This window comes from Nicotiana sylvestris, chromosome 3 (assembly GCF_000393655.2).
Source record: "Nicotiana sylvestris chromosome 3, ASM39365v2, whole genome shotgun sequence".
Taxonomy (NCBI): Eukaryota; Viridiplantae; Streptophyta; class Magnoliopsida; order Solanales; family Solanaceae; genus Nicotiana; species Nicotiana sylvestris.
In genome coordinates, this window is record NC_091059.1 from 151,791,768 (window position 1) to 151,811,584 (window position 19,817).

General features: G+C 36.0%; 2 protein-coding genes across 2 annotated transcripts; one reads left to right on the top strand and one right to left on the bottom strand.

Annotated features, from left to right (window-relative positions):
- The first annotated feature begins 7,380 nt into the window (after positions 1-7,380).
- LOC104220730 (nascent polypeptide-associated complex subunit alpha-like protein 2) lies at positions 7,381-9,173 on the top strand. The gene is made up of 3 exons (XM_009771657.2): positions 7,381-7,652; positions 8,439-8,557; positions 8,657-9,173. Exons 1-3 carry the CDS (start codon positions 7,499-7,501, stop codon positions 9,005-9,007), a joined length of 624 nt encoding a protein of 207 aa, XP_009769959.1. The 5' UTR covers positions 7,381-7,498; the 3' UTR covers positions 9,008-9,173.
- A 203-nt stretch (positions 9,174-9,376) lies between these two features.
- Positions 9,377-11,993, bottom strand: LOC104220736 (peroxidase 5-like). The gene is made up of 4 exons (XM_009771669.2): positions 11,567-11,993; positions 10,417-10,608; positions 10,162-10,324; positions 9,377-9,950 (listed from the first exon to the last, which is right to left on the bottom strand). The coding sequence occupies exons 1-4, from the start codon at positions 11,786-11,788 to the stop codon at positions 9,538-9,540; spliced, it is 990 nt and encodes a 329-aa protein (XP_009769971.1). The 5' UTR covers positions 11,789-11,993; the 3' UTR covers positions 9,377-9,537.
- Positions 11,994-19,817: the final 7,824 nt, after the last annotated feature.

The following is a 19,817-nucleotide window of genomic DNA, read 5'->3' on the forward strand; positions in this document are numbered from 1 at the left end:
TTTCCATTATACGCATATCAAGTTTTTCATGTATTGCCAGATTAAAACCTGAAATGACTACATCCACCATAGGAGAATATGTCTCTGTATAATCAATGCCATGATATTTACAAATCTTCTTGTGACACAAGTCGTCTTTATGTCTATCGACTTGACTTTTTTCCACACAAGAACACATTTATACAGTCACTGGCTTTATACTTTCAGGTGTTGGGACTATCCGTCCAACTTCACATTTTTCAGGTGAAGTCAATTTTCATTGCGCATTTTTTCATCTGGTCAACATGTATCTATTCAAATTTCAGGACAGATTTGAGCTCAAGATCCTCATCAATATTAATAATATTGAGCCCTACATTATATTAACAATATCGTCGACGATCATTTTATATCGGCTCCATCATTACCCAATAAAGCCATAACTTAATGATATCTATTTATCTCATTATTTTCAGGTACCTGAGCCTCTCCCATGAGGTCTTATAAAGTGTTATGTCGTAGTGCTCTTTTAAAGCACTTGTCTCCTTATTATGACCATCTTTATCATTTGCTCCTCTCCTTCTTCAAGGAATTTTATCTTTGGAACCGTTGGTTTATTACGCTTTATGCGTGCCATAGACTCAATACATCATAAGATTTATTCTATTTTGAGCATTAGAGATGAATTATTACTTGAACTTCAAGTTCATATTTTCTTGTACGAGGATCTAGGTGTACTTATAATAATTTATTTCATGTATTACTTTTTCAGCTACCCATTTTCTGCCCCTATTATTGGGATCACCAACACATATCTCTAGCCTTATTTGGGTATCCATCTTTGTACATTGTGGTAGAACAATTATATATCACATCCATATTTTTAGATGAAAATTATTTGGTTACTCACCCTGAACCAATTGTGATAGGGAGAATTTATCATAACTTGTTGGCTAGATGCGTACAAGTGCTGTTGTATATTAAATAATACATCTCATACCAAATTATTTTTGGGTAGTTTTGTTCTCATAACCAATAATTTAGCTATAATTGGAGGCATACAATTTTTGCTAAATCAACTTGGATTTAAATTAACATTATCAAGATAAATCATCATAATTTACATTCTGGAACTATGCTCTAATAACTTGAGCAAGCAACTTTGCAAAAGCCAAATTGCAAGTTGACAACAAATGCACATGTGACCATACAATAGATTCATCTATTAAAATCATATAATAGTAAACGGTACACATGGCAAGTGATTGAGCCCATATATATCACCTTTTATTCGTTCCAGAATTTAAACCAACCTTAATTGGTATATCATGAGATTAAGCAGTACAAGAAAATTCTTGAAGAATCTCCATTTCTTCAATATATGCCAATGTGAATTATCAATTAATTTTCGCATCATAATTGAATCGAGATAGTCAACCGGTCATGTCAACTAATATTTGTTTCAGTAAACTTCTAGTTTACTTGTGGCATGTGATTCCATCACCATACTTATACTTGTGTAGTACAAATAGAAGAAAAGTCGAGTAATCTTTCGTGTTTATTCGGTATGATTATAGTAATATGAAGATAATCTATCTTCCTTTCATTTATAATCTCAAAATGCCAATCACTTTGACTAATATATTTAGAATTCAGAAAGTTTCTTTTGAGACTTACTACAATATCAATGTCATGAACAATTTCACTTATCCAGGTATTAATAAATTAGCTCTTTCGGAGCTTTTAATTGATTCCGTACTACAAGATCTTTTGTCACACTATCCATATGGTGAATATCTCATTTACGGAGAAAATCATATCATAATAATTGTTAGGCAAAATATATAAGTTATCACATGAACTATGAACCAACCTGTTACACGTTTTTTACGGACGAAAATTACTTTACTCACTCAACATTTCTAAAATGTGTCTAAGACACACTTCTTTTGCAACGTGGCACGCGCGTGCTTAACAAAAAAAATATAAGTGCGTTTACAATCCTTAGTTAGCTGACAAATGTCAAATTTTAATTTGTTTTCTTTCTTTTTAACATTATTTTATTCCTCTATGAAACCCCCCAACCAACCAATCCAACCGGTTTTCTTCCTCATCTCACACCATTTTCTTCTCTTGAAAAACTATGGCCATTTATCAATTCCCATACAATTTGAAATTCGTTCAAATCATTAAAAACAATTGAATTATTTCTTTCATAGATCCCTAGTATTTTCATTTTTAGCTTTCTGGTTTTTCCCATTCAGTCTTTTTTCTAGTTTGTTTTCAGATTCAATTTTTTTTCTTTTTTCCCACATTGTCTCTGTTCCCAACTTTCAGAAATTGAATTACAGAGCCTCATTGCCTTCTTCTCGGCACACACCAATAGAGTATATGGATTTTATTTTTCATTCTCTACCCATCTTCTCTTTATCCAACGCCACCATGAACAACCGCATATCAAAGGTTATGTCGAGTCTCCAATCAAATTTTCACGATGAATTGTAATGTGAAATTCATGAATTTGTGAATTTTTTATCTTGATTTTTTTTCCATAGTTTTCTCCTATTTTTATTGTCGAGTAGTCTTTGTGAGATTTTAGTGGGTCTTCAAATGAATTATAAATGGGTTATTTGATGGTTTTGGAGTGAAACGATATCTTTGATTATTGTAAAATGAGCTACTTGATCTAAAAAAGTTATTTTGGGCTCCTAAATTGTTGAATCTGAAGGTGGCGTGCTCTAGTTTTTTCTTTTTCTGTTTGAGGGGATGCTTTGAAAAAGAGAAAGAGATAGAATATTTCTAAGGGGTATAATTGTAAATTTTAAGTATTTTATTTTTAAAAAAATTTAATAACATGTGTCACGACCTTATTGGTGCGTGGCTTTACACATATTCTGAAAAAATTAGTAAAGAAAAAAGTGGTGTGTCTTTGACACACTTTGAAAAGAATAGGTGTGTAAAGTGATTTTCGCTCGCAAAAAGTGTGTAATAGGAATTTGGTACATAGTTCAGGTGGAAACTTATGTATTTTGCATAATTGTTATGGTCAAAATTATCATAAGCAAAATCATTTCTTACTTTAATTTTGCTTTTAATAACTTTTTATAAGGCCTGAAAAAATATTATTTGGGGTACCGCAACTACGCAACCAATAACATATTATTTGGGGTACCACAGCTATATGCAATGCATGTAGCCACACAATAAGATGTATTCTCTTTATTTCATGCAAAAACCTCTCTTAGAGGTGAGTTGTGTGGCATTCGTTCGATCATGCATTGCACGTCTTTATTCATTACTTTTCACATATTACCACATTCACCTTCAGGAATGGTCTGCATTATCAATGCTTATCACAAGTCACATTCTCTTCAATGAATGGAGCATAATTATCGCGACGTGCTTTATTATTTTTCCTTGCCAATTTGATGGTAAACATTGCCTTCACATTTTGAAGACTATTTTGAGGACCCTTATTGTTCTCCTTTTTACAATTACCATAATGATGATTATTATTTTGGTCTTTGGCACACCTACGTTCGTTTGTCAACCACTTGTCTTCATTTAAACTTATTATGTTGCGCTACCACATTCACTTTAAGAATAGAGCAAATTATGTGGGATCATCTTTATGCTTTTTTCATGAAAAATACATTATTTTTCTTTAATCATTATTTGTCACGATCCGGATTTATATTAAACTTGTTCCGGATACAACCTTTCGAGCCTACAAAATTGGGAGCATATGATTTTGACCTTATACAATTATCCACTGAAATTGTTCTTTTTAGTTATATGACAACTTTCACAAGAGATCAATAACAAAATACAGAGACTGGTCAATAAAACCCCAAGGATCTTTATAGAGTCATTTTCCTTTATTCGAATTATAATTGGTTATAGGAGATCGTATCCTCAAAAGTGTTTAGTCACATATATATGTAACATTTTCAGCAACCTAGTAATATTCAATGAGATTTTCAGCGAGCTAAAGGAGATTTCCCCCCCAATTTTAACACCAATTAGTTGCAAAACTTTGTCTTTATTCACAGTCATTTGAAGCATTTTCACCTTGAGTATGTCTTTTACCCGAAAGATAAAAAGAGAGACTATAACTTCATATTACTACTCATTTTCTTAGGGGGATTTTGACACAGCTATCCACAAAAACAAAACTATTTATTCTTGTCTACCCATAAAATAATTATATTTCCTATCCATAGTAGTTTTTGTGGAGAATTTTTTCTTTATTCTCCAATTCTTTTTTATTTCTATGCTTCTTTTCTTTTTTCCTTTTTTTCTTTCTTTTCTCCTTTTCTTTTTTCTCATTTTCTTCCTATTTTTTTCTTTTTTCTTTTTTATTCATTTATTTTTGCCCAAATCATATTATAGTTATTTTTACCATAACTTGTTTCACAATCAAATTTGACTCCTTTTTTTTCTTTATTTCTTGTTCCTTTTCTAATTTCATGTGATTGTCATGCAAACCTTGATCTCCTTCCCTACAAATATCAGTACATACTCTACCATTAGCAGTAACACCAACCAATTATGGAGCAAGAAAACATAATCTACGGCCACTAAATCTCCATATATACTAGTTAGAATAGAAATGATAATAAAATATTGAAAAATGCAATAAAAATTAAGTAGCAAAAAAGACTTCTAGTACCATATGATACCAATATGGTATACATGTATACCAATAGAGTATATGATTGCTCTAGAATATTGCTACAACTATCTATGACTATACTACTATACCAAAACATTAAAGGATACAATAAAAGTATGAGAAAATTACATGCTCGCATTGCAAGCTAAATATTCTCAAAGCAACTTGCTCGTTCCATATATTAACAGGGTATATAGTTGTATGGGTCGTTCCAACAATTGCCTATAACTATAAAAACTATTACATAATACACATAATCTATATCCACCAGCACAAAAAAGTTCCAGTACTGCAAATCACGTTGATATAAATAATTTCAGAATAGAATTCACTTAAAAATGCAGCCAAAACAACCAAAAAAATGTTCGAACTACCATATGATCCAAATATGGCATATAACTATACCAACATGGTATACAGTTTTACTGGTTAATTCTCGACAACTATATTACTATACTACTATTACATAACACACATGCATAAAGAGAAAAATAAAAAATTGTGTACCACATTTCATTATAATAAAGTATTTCAAGATATTGTACTATATTACTATTATTAAAAGAAAACCAAATAGTGTACCAATTAAATGCAGCTAACACAACCAAAAAATGATTCAACTAGCATATGACACCACTATAGTATATAGTTATACTAATAGGGTATATAGTTGTACGGTGTCGTTCCAACAATATATAAATATAAAACCTATTACATAAAATACATAATCTATATTCATCGGCACAAGAAATCCAACACAACAAAACATGTTCATATAAATAATTTCAGAATAGACTTCACTTAAAAATACAACTAAAACAACCAAAAAATATTCAAACTACCATATGATACCGATATGGCATATAACTATACTAATAGGGTATACCGTTCTACTGGTTAATTCCAGGCAACTATGTATGACTATACTACTATTACATAATACATATGCATAAAGAGAAAAATAAAAATAATAATGTACCACATATTAATATATAAATGTATTTCAAGATATTGTACTATATATAATAATATTATATAAAACAAACACATAAAGAAAAACCAAAATGATTAAGTAATACACATGCATAAAGAAAAATTTTAAAAAAAATCAAGATAATATACTGTTCTACTATTACTAAGTAAAAAATCAAATATGTACCAATTAAATGTAGCTAATACATCCAAAAAATATTCCAACTAACATATGATTTCAGTATAGTATATAGCTATACCAACATGGTATACAATTGTATGCAAAGAGTTTAAAAAAGATTTTTCTAATTCAATTATTAAATTGAAATAATTTTCGTTGTCAATAAAAAAATTAAAAAAATTCTAAAAGGACCTAATTGTAAGAGTATACTCCCTAATGTTACTTTTGTCTTGATACTTCATTGAAATTTGACTTGTCTGCCCCACAAATTTTTATAATTGTTTTGGGCTAATTTTAATTTAAGAATATAATATAGCTAAATTTGAGATATATGGCATTACATGAGTGTAACAAATGAAACAACCTTGGGATATGTTTAGTTACAAGTTGATGAGTGAACGACCTAACCTACATGTAAATAAATTAAAAAGTTAGCTAGCAAACGAAAAGGGATAAGGGTCAAGAAAAATTATGTGGCAGCTGGTGGTTATATAAGGATTTAACTATGGATCCTTGAAATTTAATAACAAACAAGCGGACAAGAGAATTAAATAACCCATTAAATATCTGTAAATGGGTCTCGTGGCTTAAGGGATGGGTTGTGAGTAGGCGGGTAATTTATTTTGATCGTTTTAGGCAGTTTATGTAATTATTTTAGGAATGAGTAGAAACGGGTAATATAAATGGCCGACGTAGGCATCTTGTGTAGTTTCCTCTTTCTTATGCGGTGTGATTAAAAGAGAAAAGATAAGGGAAACTTACACAAATGTCCCAAATAAATCTCAACTAACTAACCTCTAGCCATTAATCATAAACTTACCAAAACTAGCCGACAAAAATTGAAAAACTAAATAATAGGGTTCTTCTCTCAAAAAGTCACATGCAAAAATCACCTTCCATATTTTTAAGCGTGATTAGCAACACTAGATACAAGACGGAAAGAAAATTTTATGGATGAGATAGCAAATAAGGTGATGAAATACAAAAAATATATACAATATTCCAAAAATCTAAACAAAAAAGGATCTTTTTCAATGAATATAATTGAAATTCATTGAAAATATATAAATAAGTCAATATACAAAATTTGAGGAAGATTGGAGGTGATTTGGACTGGTTTTGTATCAAAATTTGTAATTAAATCGAGTTCAAAAAAGTTTTTTGCGACACATGTATCTCACACACAGGTATATATGGATATACATGTGATACACAATAGATACAAATATGATACATATGTGATACACAAATGATACATAGTGTGATACATATATCATTTTTTTCATGTTTAGTTTTTACCGAATTTTAAATTCAAACCACCTCAAAACTTCATCAAATCATCCTAAAATTGAGATTCAAGCTCCGTAAGTTGTGCCCAATCTATTCTAATAACACCCACTCAAAACAAAGTAAAAATTTGATATTTTTTTGCTACAAATAACTAATTGACTAATTTGGCTAATATTAGTAGTATTTTATTAATTGATGTAATGAGCTACCTATAAATGGATATAGGTGCTAATTTGCCAAAAGATAAAGGTATAAGTGGGCTGATAGAATTGGGCTTTAGTTAGGCAAAGTCCATAGAGAGGAACCCTAGGATAAAACCCCACCATTTTCTGCTTGCGAATCCTATCCTCAAAGCACTGAGAACCTCTTCCTTTCGACAAAACCATCCTACGACTGCAACCATGCCTGGTCCCGTCATCGAAGAAATCGAAGCCGAGAAGAAGCTTAAGGAGGATGAGCCAATAGTGGAGGACGTGAAGGAAGAAGACGACCACGACGATGGCGCCGATGATTCTGACGACGACGATGACGATGACAAGGAAGATGGAGCCCTAGGTATTCCTTGCCTTACCTCATCCTTTTTATGGTTTCATACTGCTTCTCTACGAATGCTGGTTTTGACATTTTGTGAAATATATACTGCGATTGTATTCCTTCTAGATATCATATTTAATAGTTTAAGGCTCAGAGTATTTTTTGGATGAGCTTATTTTACAGCACCTTAACTAATTCAGTTCAAGTTGAACTCTTAATGGATAATTTAATACTAGATAGAAACTTTTTGGTGTTTGTTTTGATAGTTGCAACTATTTAATTGCTTAATGCCGCTGTTTTTGAAAGTTTGTTAGCAGGAGAAATGAATGCAACATTAGTTATCTGACCAGTGACCATTCGACCATGCATTTCTAACGCTAGAATAGTTAAACCTCTTACTAATTATTCTAGTTGTTGGCGTAGGATTCATTTATGCTTTGCATATTTTGTAATTTGTACTGGCTGTTGTTCTTGTTGCCAGCCTTTTGATCATTGTATGAAGTTATGCTGTGCATTTCTGTCTGATTTTCCGCCCCTATTAGAACTGACATCAATAGATTAAGTGTTAGTTATCCCTTATGCAATGTGTTTCCTGGTGCGCAGTCCTGACCAGTATGGTGTTTCTGAATTTGATACTTATCTTCCTGTGCTTATTTTATCATTTTCTTCTCTTTTGCTTTACCATAAAATTGCAGACGGTCTGTTTAACGTTCTTACATTATTATATCGCGCTTGAGATAATCAGGCCACACAGTATGATATTTGTTAATACATTTTCTGGAAGAATCTGAATGGAAACTGATGCAGGAGGTAGTGAGAGTTCTAAGCAGAGCAGGAGTGAGAAGAAGAGTCGGAAAGCCATGTTGAAGCTTGGCATGAAACCTGTTACAGGGGTTAGCAGGGTCACTATCAAGAGGACCAAAAATGTAAATTACCTTGTTTCATTCTTCATTTCATCTGTATTCAATTAGATATTCTTTTTAGAATGTGGATTTATGCTTATTAGTTCAATTACAATACTACAGGTTTTATTCTTCATCTCAAAACCAGACGTCTTCAAAAGCCCAAATTCTGAGACTTATGTCATATTTGGAGAGGCTAAGATTGAGGATTTGAGCTCGCAGTTGCAGACACAGGCAGCTCAGCAGTTTAGGTTGCCAGACATGGGATCTGTGATGGCCAAGTCAGATGTGTCCCCCTCTACTGCTGCTGCTGAGGCAGATGAGGAAGAAGAAGAGGTCGATGAGACTGGTGTTGAACCTCGGGACATTGATTTGGTTATGACACAAGCAGGAGTGTCCAGGAGCAAGGCAGTCAAGGCTCTGAAGTGCCACAATGGAGACATAGTCAGTGCTATTATGGAGCTTACCACTTGAGTATGCTTATAAATTCACCTTTCAATTTGTGCTTGATGATGAATTTTGAAAGTCACTCTCTCATTCTATTTTTGTTGCCCTTGTTAATTGGCGAATCACCTATTGAGAGGTAGTCCGATGTAGAACCTCATTGGCCTATATCAAGAAATGAAGGGCTTTCTTTTTATTTTGGTTGTGCGAAGTTATTATCTAGCATTTCCATTTTGCCTGAGCAGCTCTGTGGCTTAAGATTAAAAGGTAATAAATGTGTTAATATTGATATAGGTAGTTTGCAATTTCATTCTTTTGGTTGATAAGAATTTAATGCATGCAATTCTGTTTAAGTCTCCCCGGGAAATGGTGCTGGAAGTAAGATAATGTGAAGTAATAGGGCAGCAAAGCAAAACATGATCTATTTCCTGGAAAATGCTTCTCACAGGACTATAATAACCAATAGGGGAATAGAACATGTTGAAGAAGATACAGCGGTGTGAAAGCTCCAGTTGAAAGGAGCAGTCCCCGCTTATGATACATAGATTTTTATCATTTGTTCAGCTATTGATGACTCTACAATTAGCTCGGATCTCACCAGCAGTGCTCGTCAAAATACCAATTTGGCCCATCTTCACCATTGCAAAAGCAAATTTACTTTTCCAGAGTAATGAACTCCTAGCATTTTGTATTACTTGGATAACTGTAGCTGGATTTGTGAGAAGAGTTTGATCGGAGGTAAACAAGCCCCTGTTAGCCAGAATATCGGTGTAGTAACCTACGTCAGTGATAGCTGGGCTTGCAGGGTTCATTGGCACCCCCAAACTTGTATCCGTGCTGCCTTGTGGACATTGCTGCTTCAACTGGGCTGCATAGCCAGGATCTAGACTAGGATCTTGGCTTGTTGTTGAGTTGAAGCTGTATAGCCTGCTGCTGAAGGACCCACAATGAGACCGACCAATCGTGTGTGCTCCTAGAAATCAAAGATTCCAAGATTCTTCTTATGGATTAGAAATTTCAAATTCTTATTGTACGCCGCATTTTTGTAAGAGGCTGTTTTCACAGTTCGAACCTGTGACTTTCTAGCCACATGGCAGTAGCTTTACCAGTTACGCCAAAGCTCCCCGCCCGAGTTTATATACATTAACAGTATAAAAGATATTTTATACTACACTGCTACTTACCAGAGAGGGTTACCATTTCTTCTTGGGTGAGTCCCATATTTTTGAAGTTTTGGGTGAGCTGGTCAACGTTGAATGCAGGAGACGGTAAATTTCTTGTCTCAGAAGCTAATGAGATTCTGCCATCTCTTCTACCAGCTGGAACGGCATAGCCAAATCCTCTAGTCTGCAGGAATTTCAAGTGTGCAAGTAATTAAATACACCTTGGTAATGTATGTTTAATAAAAGCTAATTTGCGCGATTAGCTTTAGTACTTACGATCTCTACACTATCCCTAGCTGCAAAAGCGACTATATCAGCACAAGAAACAACTCCTTGACACACAGATTCCAACCTCGCCTTTGCGCTGTCAATGACTTCAAAACCTCGAAGGCTCGGATTATTTGCTGGTGAGTCCTTTTCTGCTGTGTTTGATGGAGTTGAGTCGATAAGCACTGATCCATCACAACCCTATTATAATGCCAGAACGAAAAGTTAACCAAGTACAGCGTTAATAGTCAATATGCTGGATGTATAATGTCTTACCTTACGCCAAACTTTGATAAGGGGCCTTAATTTTATTTATTTTTTCAATATTTTTTTATTTGAAATTTATTTTTCTAGTTTTTTTAGATGCAAAGTTATTAATAATTATTTTATAATCAATTTCTCCACCTAAGTCTTTCTCAATTGACAATATTGCTAATTCATTTAATTTCTCTTGCGGCATTATTGATCATTGGTAAGATTTTATCAATTTTAATTTTGAAAAATGTCTTTCCGCTGAAGCAACAGACACACAAATTGTTAATATTATTCTATAAGCAATATAAGCATTTGAAAAGAATCAAGCCTTTTTATTAGATTGAGTATATCGATTAAACTATTATCTTCTACTTGTACTATTTCCCTTTAACACTTTCAATTCTAAACATTCAATCATTATGTCAAATTGTTTTCCTTTTTTATGCAACTTCTCACATATTGTTTTATTTTTACTTTACACTTTTTTTCTTATATATAACCTATTAGGTGTAACAAAAAATGGGGCCCCACAAATACGGGACCTAAAGCAGTTGCTTTACTTGCTTTAGGGAAAGACCGCCCTTGCATAATGCATTTATGATAAGAACTGTGTGATTAGTAATCTCATTTTATAATTTAAACTTCATGATGAGATGATCACATACTAGTATGGTTGCAGAGAGCAGGTAGAGGTTTGCCAATTATTATCAAATAGAATTTTTACATGTTTAGTTTATGAATAAAAGATTCAGGCATGCATGTAAAGAGGTGTGTAGAGGACATAATATATTAAAAAAAAGCGTGCTTTGATACCATAAGAACATTATAACTATCTAAACTAAAAGCATAATGAGAGGTCACACACACTTCTAATACAGGAGAGGCTGCTGAAAAACTGACTTACCCTAACGAAACAATCATGGAAATGCATACGAACAAGGCCAGCAGCCACTCCTATATCTTTAATGAACGCCTTTGCAACTTCTTGTTTCACTATAAACTCAGCCATACTACATGAACTACTATAAAATCCCACTTGAAGTTGTGCTTCTAACATCATGCACTCACATAGAACCAAGAGTATTAGTGCTGCCCACACACCGTTCATTAACATTCTTGCACTCATTTTCCTTAATTAATACCTTGTAGAGTACAAACTTTTTTTTCCTACTGAGCTTGAGAAGCTTCAACCACGATGTCAATATATAGGGACAACACGTTGATATCAACTGGACTTGATGTTAACTTATCTTACTAATACACTATAATTAATCTCGCTGGTAAAATCTACTATATATTTTAGTGCATGGTGAGAAGGCAGTAAGCTGTAACCTTGTATTCGTGAGCAAAGATGCCTCATGTTTTGGAAGGATAAGGACAACTGGATTTGGTTAGATGATTGACTATGATTGCATGTATATATATTTTAACTACAATGTCTTTAGGGTTTATATATGAATAAAACAAGCTTGACTCATCTAGTCCATTTTTGTTGACTTTTTTGCATGCAAAAACAAAGAGTAGTGGTTAGACATTGATTTAGCTATAGATTGTTGCTAATTGATGGATTATTTCTTCAAGTGGGTATTTTCTTTTAGTTCTTTCTTTCATCAAATATTATTTAATCATTGAGTTACGTAAACAACAAAGACTTGCCGAAGACAGAAAACGAGTGGAATGGTTTTACGAAGTGTAATTGTGATCTTATTGGATCCGTGACTTGGGAGATTTTTGTAGATTTTAGCAAGATCTATTGACTAAGTTTAGGTTGGCGCGGCATTGATGGTTTATTGAAATAAAATTTCAAACAAAGTAATATCACAACTGCATAACTATCTGCGGTTTCTATCGTATAAATGACATGCAATGCAAGATGATTAATTCAATTAGGACAGCTTCCACATAATGTGAGGTGTCCTTATCAAGGGTTACTGTTTGTAAAAGCAATCTTAAAAGCTGTATAGCATATTTCTAATACGTACAAGCAATCGGACACTAGGGAGAAAATTTACATACAAATTATTATATGCATATTATTTAATCTTTGTATGTTAACCTCCCTACTATTATTTCGTTATCATTTTATCACCGAACCGAATTGTTTTTGCCATTTTTTCACGACACAGCTAAATACCCTTCTTTGATCTGTCAATTAGCATGTCATTCTTTCCGAACTTAATAATCAAGAGACAAGAATAGGTCATAAGAGCTACCCTAAGGCAAAGTCTTTTTTTTTTTTTTTTTTTTTAAATTACATCAGGGGTGGGTTGGGTTGGGTGCAGAGGCGGATCTAGGATTTAGATGTTGCGGGTGCCAAATTACTTTGAACATATACATATTCTTATTTATACAGTCTAAATATAGTATATTTATATGGTCCAAATAGAGTAAATATTTAGTCTGTTTGATTAGTTATGTGCTTTTGCTCGAATTATTTGTCTTTCAATTTATACGGACAAATTGATTAAACAAAAAAAAATGTACTAATTATGACAGCTTGACGCAATAAGGGGTTTCGTTCTAATGGAGAGAAGATTCTCGGGAGAAGAATTATATATATATATATATATATATAAAATGTTGGTGGAATTTTTTATCCTTTAAAATAAATTTTATATTGATAAAATTATCATCAATTTTTTTTAATATTTAGAACTTTAAGATTAACTAAAAGTATAGTTATTAAATCTTTTTTTTATTTGAGTAGAAAGTCCTAAACTTTAAGTTCCAATAAGCTTATATAAATAATTTTCTTATTTAAACTATGTAACATAATTATAGTACCTTTTATGGTAATTTTCCTAATATTTATATTAATTCTAAGAGAATATAATATAAATTGATAATAACGATCATGAACTACCGTGATACTCCGACTAATAAATATGAAGGAATCCTTATTAACTCAAATTAAAATTAAACAAAGAAAGGAAACAGTGAAGTGTAGTTTAGGTTACTTTCGTAATTGTAGTCAAATTGTTGTCTATCTGAAGCAAGAAAGCCAAAATATCACAAAATTGTCACAAGGCCAGTTCGATCCCTCGCCTTAAGGATGGCATGGTGATCTTCTACCACTGGCACCTTAGTGACTTTTGTTGCTCCGAGTGGCAACCCTTTTATTTAACCGAAATCGGGCATATAAATACATATATACATATAATTTCTACCGAAGCTTGCGGGTGGCGTACCACCCCCTCGGGCCTTAATAGATCCGTCCCTGGTTGGGTGGGGGTGGGGGGGGGGGGAAGAGAATGCTACCTACTAATGGATTTAAATCATGCACACCTCAACTGTGGAAGGCGATGAGCTCAGTAACAGAGCTAGCCCTCAGCCCCTAAGAGGCAATATCCAACTGTGAAGCTTAGACAAATTAAAATTTATTTCAAAAGGCGTGTATATATTGAAAAATGCTCATATTAACTGAAAGCTAAAGTTTGTAAAAAATAAGAAATGTTTTTCTTTTATTTCCTTTTACAAGAAAATATTCTCCAATATAAGGAGTAAGTGTTGTGCAGCAAAAGGGAAACAAAGAAAAGGACCCTGTGTATACGTACGGCCATGCCAGCTGAATATTGCAATAAATATTACAATACGTACAGTGCCAATATATCTAGAATAGACAATAAGTCTCAAAGTTTTAAGTTCAATTGAAGAGTAAAATACTACAGGAGTACAACTCAACATCTCTACGAAAACTTGTACACATTTTGCACTTTAAAATACAGGTTTTTTATAGCTTAATAGATGATTAATCAATTCAAAGACAATTGGTTGGTAATAGTTCGTAGTAAAGAAAACTTCGAAAAAATATAACTTTATTATACAATATTGAAATCAACTTGCGACGGAAAGAGTATTGTTTGAGAAAAAAATTTCTTAAAGAAGCACTATTAATTTTCTATCATGAAAAGAAAATCACTGTACTAGTCTGCTTTAGCCCAACGTTGGATTTTCCGGCGCAAATATGAATTTAATCGAGCCCCAATGCAGGTACCGGAATATCGGGTGGGAAACAAAGAAAAGGAAATTGTACTAGTCATTATTCAACCATACGATTTGTCTTCTTTTTGAGTGATCAGTAGTAATGGTAGATCAATCTCTTTTCTCTTCTATTTTTATGACAATAGTTCACTACATCGTCCTTCTTTACTTCCTAATTGATGATCTAAGGAAAGAATTGTCACATGCAAAGCTATTACAGAATTTCAGTTAAAGGTTTCTATCTCCTTAGAAATTCTCTCAGTCTGTTTTATTTCAGTCTAATGTTTGGCTTTGCTAATACTTGAATTTTGCAGCATTTGAGGTGGTGAAATCTGAGTTTATTACAGTTTTTCTTTTCAAATTTGTGATCTATGTGTTGAAAATCCTTTTTTTTTTTTTTTTTTTTTTTGACTTTGCTTTAATTTCTTTGACTTTCTTTTTTGTTTGTTAATAGTGTAGAAAATAGAAACTGAGAGTTAATCCCTGCTTATCCTTATTATAACTATCGAGTCAGGTCGGCTACTTAGCGAACCGTGATTTCTTTTGAAACTTGAATGTATCACCCGAAAATCAAAGTCCTCATAATCAGAGGCATAATAGTAATTGATTATTTGACCGTACATGATAACAAAGTCGTCCCTTTTTCACCAAACAAAGTTGTTCTAATAAAGTTGCAACTAATGCTTTACCAAGATATAGTAAGTTGCATCTATGTCATCATGCCACATAGATGTCATTTAGCATATATTAATGCCATGTGGAAGCTTACATAAAAAGAAGGCTAGCATTTGTGAGAAGATTCTATAGAGGTATGGACATTTCCTTAGGAAGAACCTAGGTCCTTATGGATTTGCTAGGAAAGTCCTTGGAATCTTCTAGGCTTGTAGAGAATTCTAGAAAAAGCCCTTATCTTGTAAATATCAAGGACTTGTGTAATAATTAATATTTACACACTAGCCCCTAGGAGACTAGTATATAAAGGGGGTCATTCATTTGTAATTCATCAAGCAAACAATTCAAGTTCTCTCTAATACAAAGCTTCCTTTAACAATTCTCTTGTGTTCTTTCTTCCATTCTCTTAGCGATCTTGAGTGTAGCAAGGCTGATTTGACATAGCAAGAACGTGAGCAAGTTGTGCAAGATCGTGAGCGAGTTGTCAAGTGCCGCACGTGTACTTAGTTAATAACTAAGGACGTGACAACGTGGTATCAGAGCGAAGGTTTCAACTAAGGGAATGGCGAACGACGGAGAAATTAACGTTGCCAACACCCAAGACAACGTCATCCAGGATGCTGCTGGCAAGAGCGGCTGTAGCAAAAAGAGGAATGCCACCAACAAGAGCCAGGAGGTGCCACCTGAGGTTGTGTCAAACGAAGGGCTTACATCCCAAGAACCATCTGCCACTGAGGCGAGCGAGGATGAAGTGGAGGTCCTTCCAGAGGATGTCTCGCTCGGTAAAGAGTGGGTGATGAAAATGAACGCGGGGATGGATGCCGTGGAGATCTTTGGCCAACGCTTGGGGAAGGTGGAAGGCACCCTTAACGTTCTTGAGGGGCACACTCTTGAAGAGATTAAGAGTATCCGAAATGACTTGGAGGGACGTACACAGACTGAGATGGAACTAAAGCAAACCATCACTGCCTTAGAGTGCAGACTCATGGAGGCTTTGAGTACTATCGATGCTATAAAGGCAAAGATAGAGTCACTCGAGGAGTATGTCAATGCTGGCGTGACCGAGGCAACCAGCAATGTTGTGGTGACAAGGCAAGGCATCAGTTCAAAACGGAGTTCAAGCGACAGTTCTTTCTAAACAATGTCTTGTACGAGGCAAGGCGCAAGCTTAGGGAATTGAAGCAAATAGGAAGCATACGTAACTATGTCAAAGAGTTCACTTCCCTTATGCTTCAAATCCCCAACCTGACCAATGATGACTTGTTGTTACACTTCATTGATGGGTTGCAAAATTGGGTTAAGCAGGAGTTGCAACGCCGACAAGTCACTGATATAGACCAAGCCATAGTGGAGGCCGAATCATTGATGGATTTAAGGCAGGACAAGCACGACAAAGGCAATGGCAAGGAGTCAAAGGTTACAATGTCAAAGGTGGGGGAGACCGTGGCAAAGTCAAAGAGATACAACAACAATACTCCAAGACTCAAGATTTCAAAAAGTCGAGTGGTCGTCGGGGCTACGCCGAGAAGAAGGCGCAGGTCGAGAAGAAGGGATGCTATATATGCGGAGGGCCACATGGCTTCAGGAATTGTCCTGACCTCAAGAGCCTCAGTGCCATAGTACGTGAGCGGAAGGAGCAGCCACAAGGAGAGAGTCCGGGAACCGCACAGTTGGGTATGATCGGATTATGTGGTGCTGTCACGAAGCAAGCTATCCAACCTACCGAGAATGGCAATCAGTACGTGGATCTCACCATCAACAACAAGCCCGCTCATGCAATGGTGGATATTGGAGCAACTCATAATTTCGTGACTGAGGCTGCCGCAAAGAGACTGGAATTGAAGCTTGCTCCAACCAACTCTCGCGTCAAGACCGTGAATGCCAAGATATAGAATGCTCGTGGGGTAGCTAATGGAGTTGGTGTCAAATTGGGAACTTGGAAAGGTATGCCAAACCTTACCGTAACCGCTATGGATATCTTTGACATCATACTGGAGCAAGAGTTCTTTAGACATTGTCATACTTTAATCGACCCCTACCTCCAACGTCTCTTGGTTATGGAGCGAGAAGGAGCTTGCATGGTACCTACAATGACTATGCCATACAGACAGATCCAAGCACAACTCTCAGCTATGCAGGTTGTCAAGGGGATCAAGAAGGGGGAGCCGACGTTCGTGGCAACCATTGCAAGTCTAGAGGAAGACAAAAATTTTCAAGAGACAGTGCCGCTTTGCATAGAGAAGTTGTGTGCCCGAGGAGTTGCCTAAGCACTTGCCGCCCAGGCGAGAGGTAGATCACAAGATTGAGTTGGAGCCAGGGGCTAAGCCACCCGCATTTGCCCCATATCGTATGACACCTGTCGAGCTAGAAGAGCTCAGGAAACAATTGAAGGAGCTGCTAGATGCTGGTCACATTCGTCTGTCAAAGGCACCTTTTGGCGCACCAGTATTGTTCTAGAAGAAGAAGGATGGATCGTTGCGTTTGTGCATAGACTACTGAGCACTTAATAAGGTCACCGTGAAGAATAAGCACCCGATCCCGCTCATTGCTGACTTGTTTGATAGACTTGGGCAAGCCAAGTACTTTACCAAGGTGGATCTTCGAAAGGGCTACTACCAGGTTTGCATTGCAGAAGGGGATGAGCCAAAGACATCATGTGTGACGAGATATGGAGCCTTTGAATGGTTGGTGATGCCTTTCGGCTTAACCAATGCACCGACCACATTTTGCACCCTTATGAACAAGATCTTCCATCCCTACCTTGATCAGTTCATGGTAGTTTACCTAGACGACATAGTTATCTACAACAACACCTTGGAGGAGCACATGGAGAACTTAAGGAAGGTTTTCCAAGTCTTGCGAGAGAACGAGCTATACATCAAGAGGGAGAAATGTGAGTTCGCACAATCAAATGTGCACTTCTTGGGCCATATCATTAGCAATGGAGAGCTACGCATGGACGAGGCTAAGGTACGTGCTATCCAGGAGTGGGAGGCACCTATAAATGTAACTGAGTTGAGATCCTTCCTTGGCCTTATTAACTACTATCGTCGGTTCATCAGTGGATACTCAGCAAAGGCCGCACCATTGACTGAGTTGTTAAAGAAGAACAAGCCATGGGTTTGGACAGAGCTTTGTCAAAAGGCATTTGAATGCCTTAAGACAGCTGTAACAGAGGAGCCAGTCTTGGCATTACCTGACTTTGCCAAGACATTTGAGGTGCACACAGATGCCTCAGACTTCGCCATTGGGGGTATCTGATACAGGATAAGCATCCCATAGCATTTGAGAGCCGCAAGTTAAATGAGACGGAGCGGCGTTACACGGTACAAGAGAAGGAAATGACTGCCATTGTGCATTGCCTTCGTACATGGAGACATTATCTGCTCGGGTCGAGGTTCGTGGTCAAGACTGATAATGTGGCTACTAGCTACTTTCAGACAAAGAAGAAGCTCACACCAAAGCAGGCTAGGTGGCAGGATTTCTTGGCCGAGTTTGATTATGCGCTGGAGTATAAGCCGGGAAAAGGTAATGTTGTAGCCGATGCCTTGAGCTGGAAAGCCGAGCTTGCTGCAATTACTTCAGCGAGATGGGACATTAGGGAGGCTATAAAAGAAGGCATGCAGCATGATCTTGCAGCCAAACAGCTTATCGAGTTAGCCAACAAAGGCAAGACGAGACGGTTTTGGATAGAAGACGGCCTACTACTTACCACAGGTCGGCGGTCTACGTGCCTAAATTTGGAGACACTAGACGACGGATCATAAGGGAGAGTCATGACACAATATGGGCTGGTCATCCAGGTCAACGTCGCACTAGGGCCCTGGTTGAGTCAGTCTACTATTGGCCACACATGCGTGATGACATAGAGTGCTATGTGGAGACTTGTCTTGTCTGTCAACAGGACAAGGTTGAACAACAACAACTCGGAGGACTTTTGGAGCCACTACCAGTTGCAGAGCGTCCATGGGAGAGCGTAACTATGAACTTTATTACTTGTCTACCGAAGTCTGACGGTTATGGTACTATTATGGTGGTCGTGGATAGATTTTTCAAATATGCCACCTTCATGCCCGCCTCACCAGGTTGCACAGCCAAGGAAGCTGCCAAGCTGTTCTTTAAGAACGTGGTGAAGTATTGGGGCTTACCAAGGCATATAATCAGTGATCGAGACCCCCGCTTTACTGGAAACTTTTGGAGAGAGTTGTTTGACATACTTGGTACGGAGCTACACTTTTCTACTAGTTTCCACCCATAGACGGATGGACAAACGGAACGAGTCAATGCCTTACTAGAATGCTACTTGAGGCATTATGTAAGCGCGCATCAGAAAGATTGGGCAAGGCTCATAGACATCGCCTAATTCTCTTAGAACTTGCAGCGGAGTGAGTCCACGGGACAGACACCATTTGAACTAGCCACAGGCCAACAACCACAAACTCCACATTCCTTACCAGCCGCGTTCGAGGGAAAGAGTTTAGGGGCTTATCATATGGCCAAAG

Bases quoted from the DNA above. Each gene is read 5' to 3' on its own strand.
- LOC104220730 (XM_009771657.2), top strand. From the start codon at position 7,499: ATGCCTGGTCCCGTCATCGAAGAAATCGAAGCCGAGAAGAAGCTTAAG. The intron at 7,653-8,438 runs GTATTCCTTGCC...AAACTGATGCAG, and splicing joins CAAGGAAGATGGAGCCCTAG to GAGGTAGTGAGAGTTCTAAG. The intron at 8,558-8,656 runs GTAAATTACCTT...ACAATACTACAG, and splicing joins CTATCAAGAGGACCAAAAAT to GTTTTATTCTTCATCTCAAA.
- LOC104220736 (XM_009771669.2), bottom strand. From the start codon at position 11,788: ATGAGTGCAAGAATGTTAATGAACGGTGTGTGGGCAGCACTAATACTC. The intron at 10,609-11,566 runs GTAAGTCAGTTT...GCATTATAATAG, and splicing joins TCCATGATTGTTTCGTTAGG to GGTTGTGATGGATCAGTGCT. The intron at 9,951-10,161 runs GTAAGTAGCAGT...TTTGATTTCTAG, and splicing joins AGAAATGGTAACCCTCTCTG to GAGCACACACGATTGGTCGG.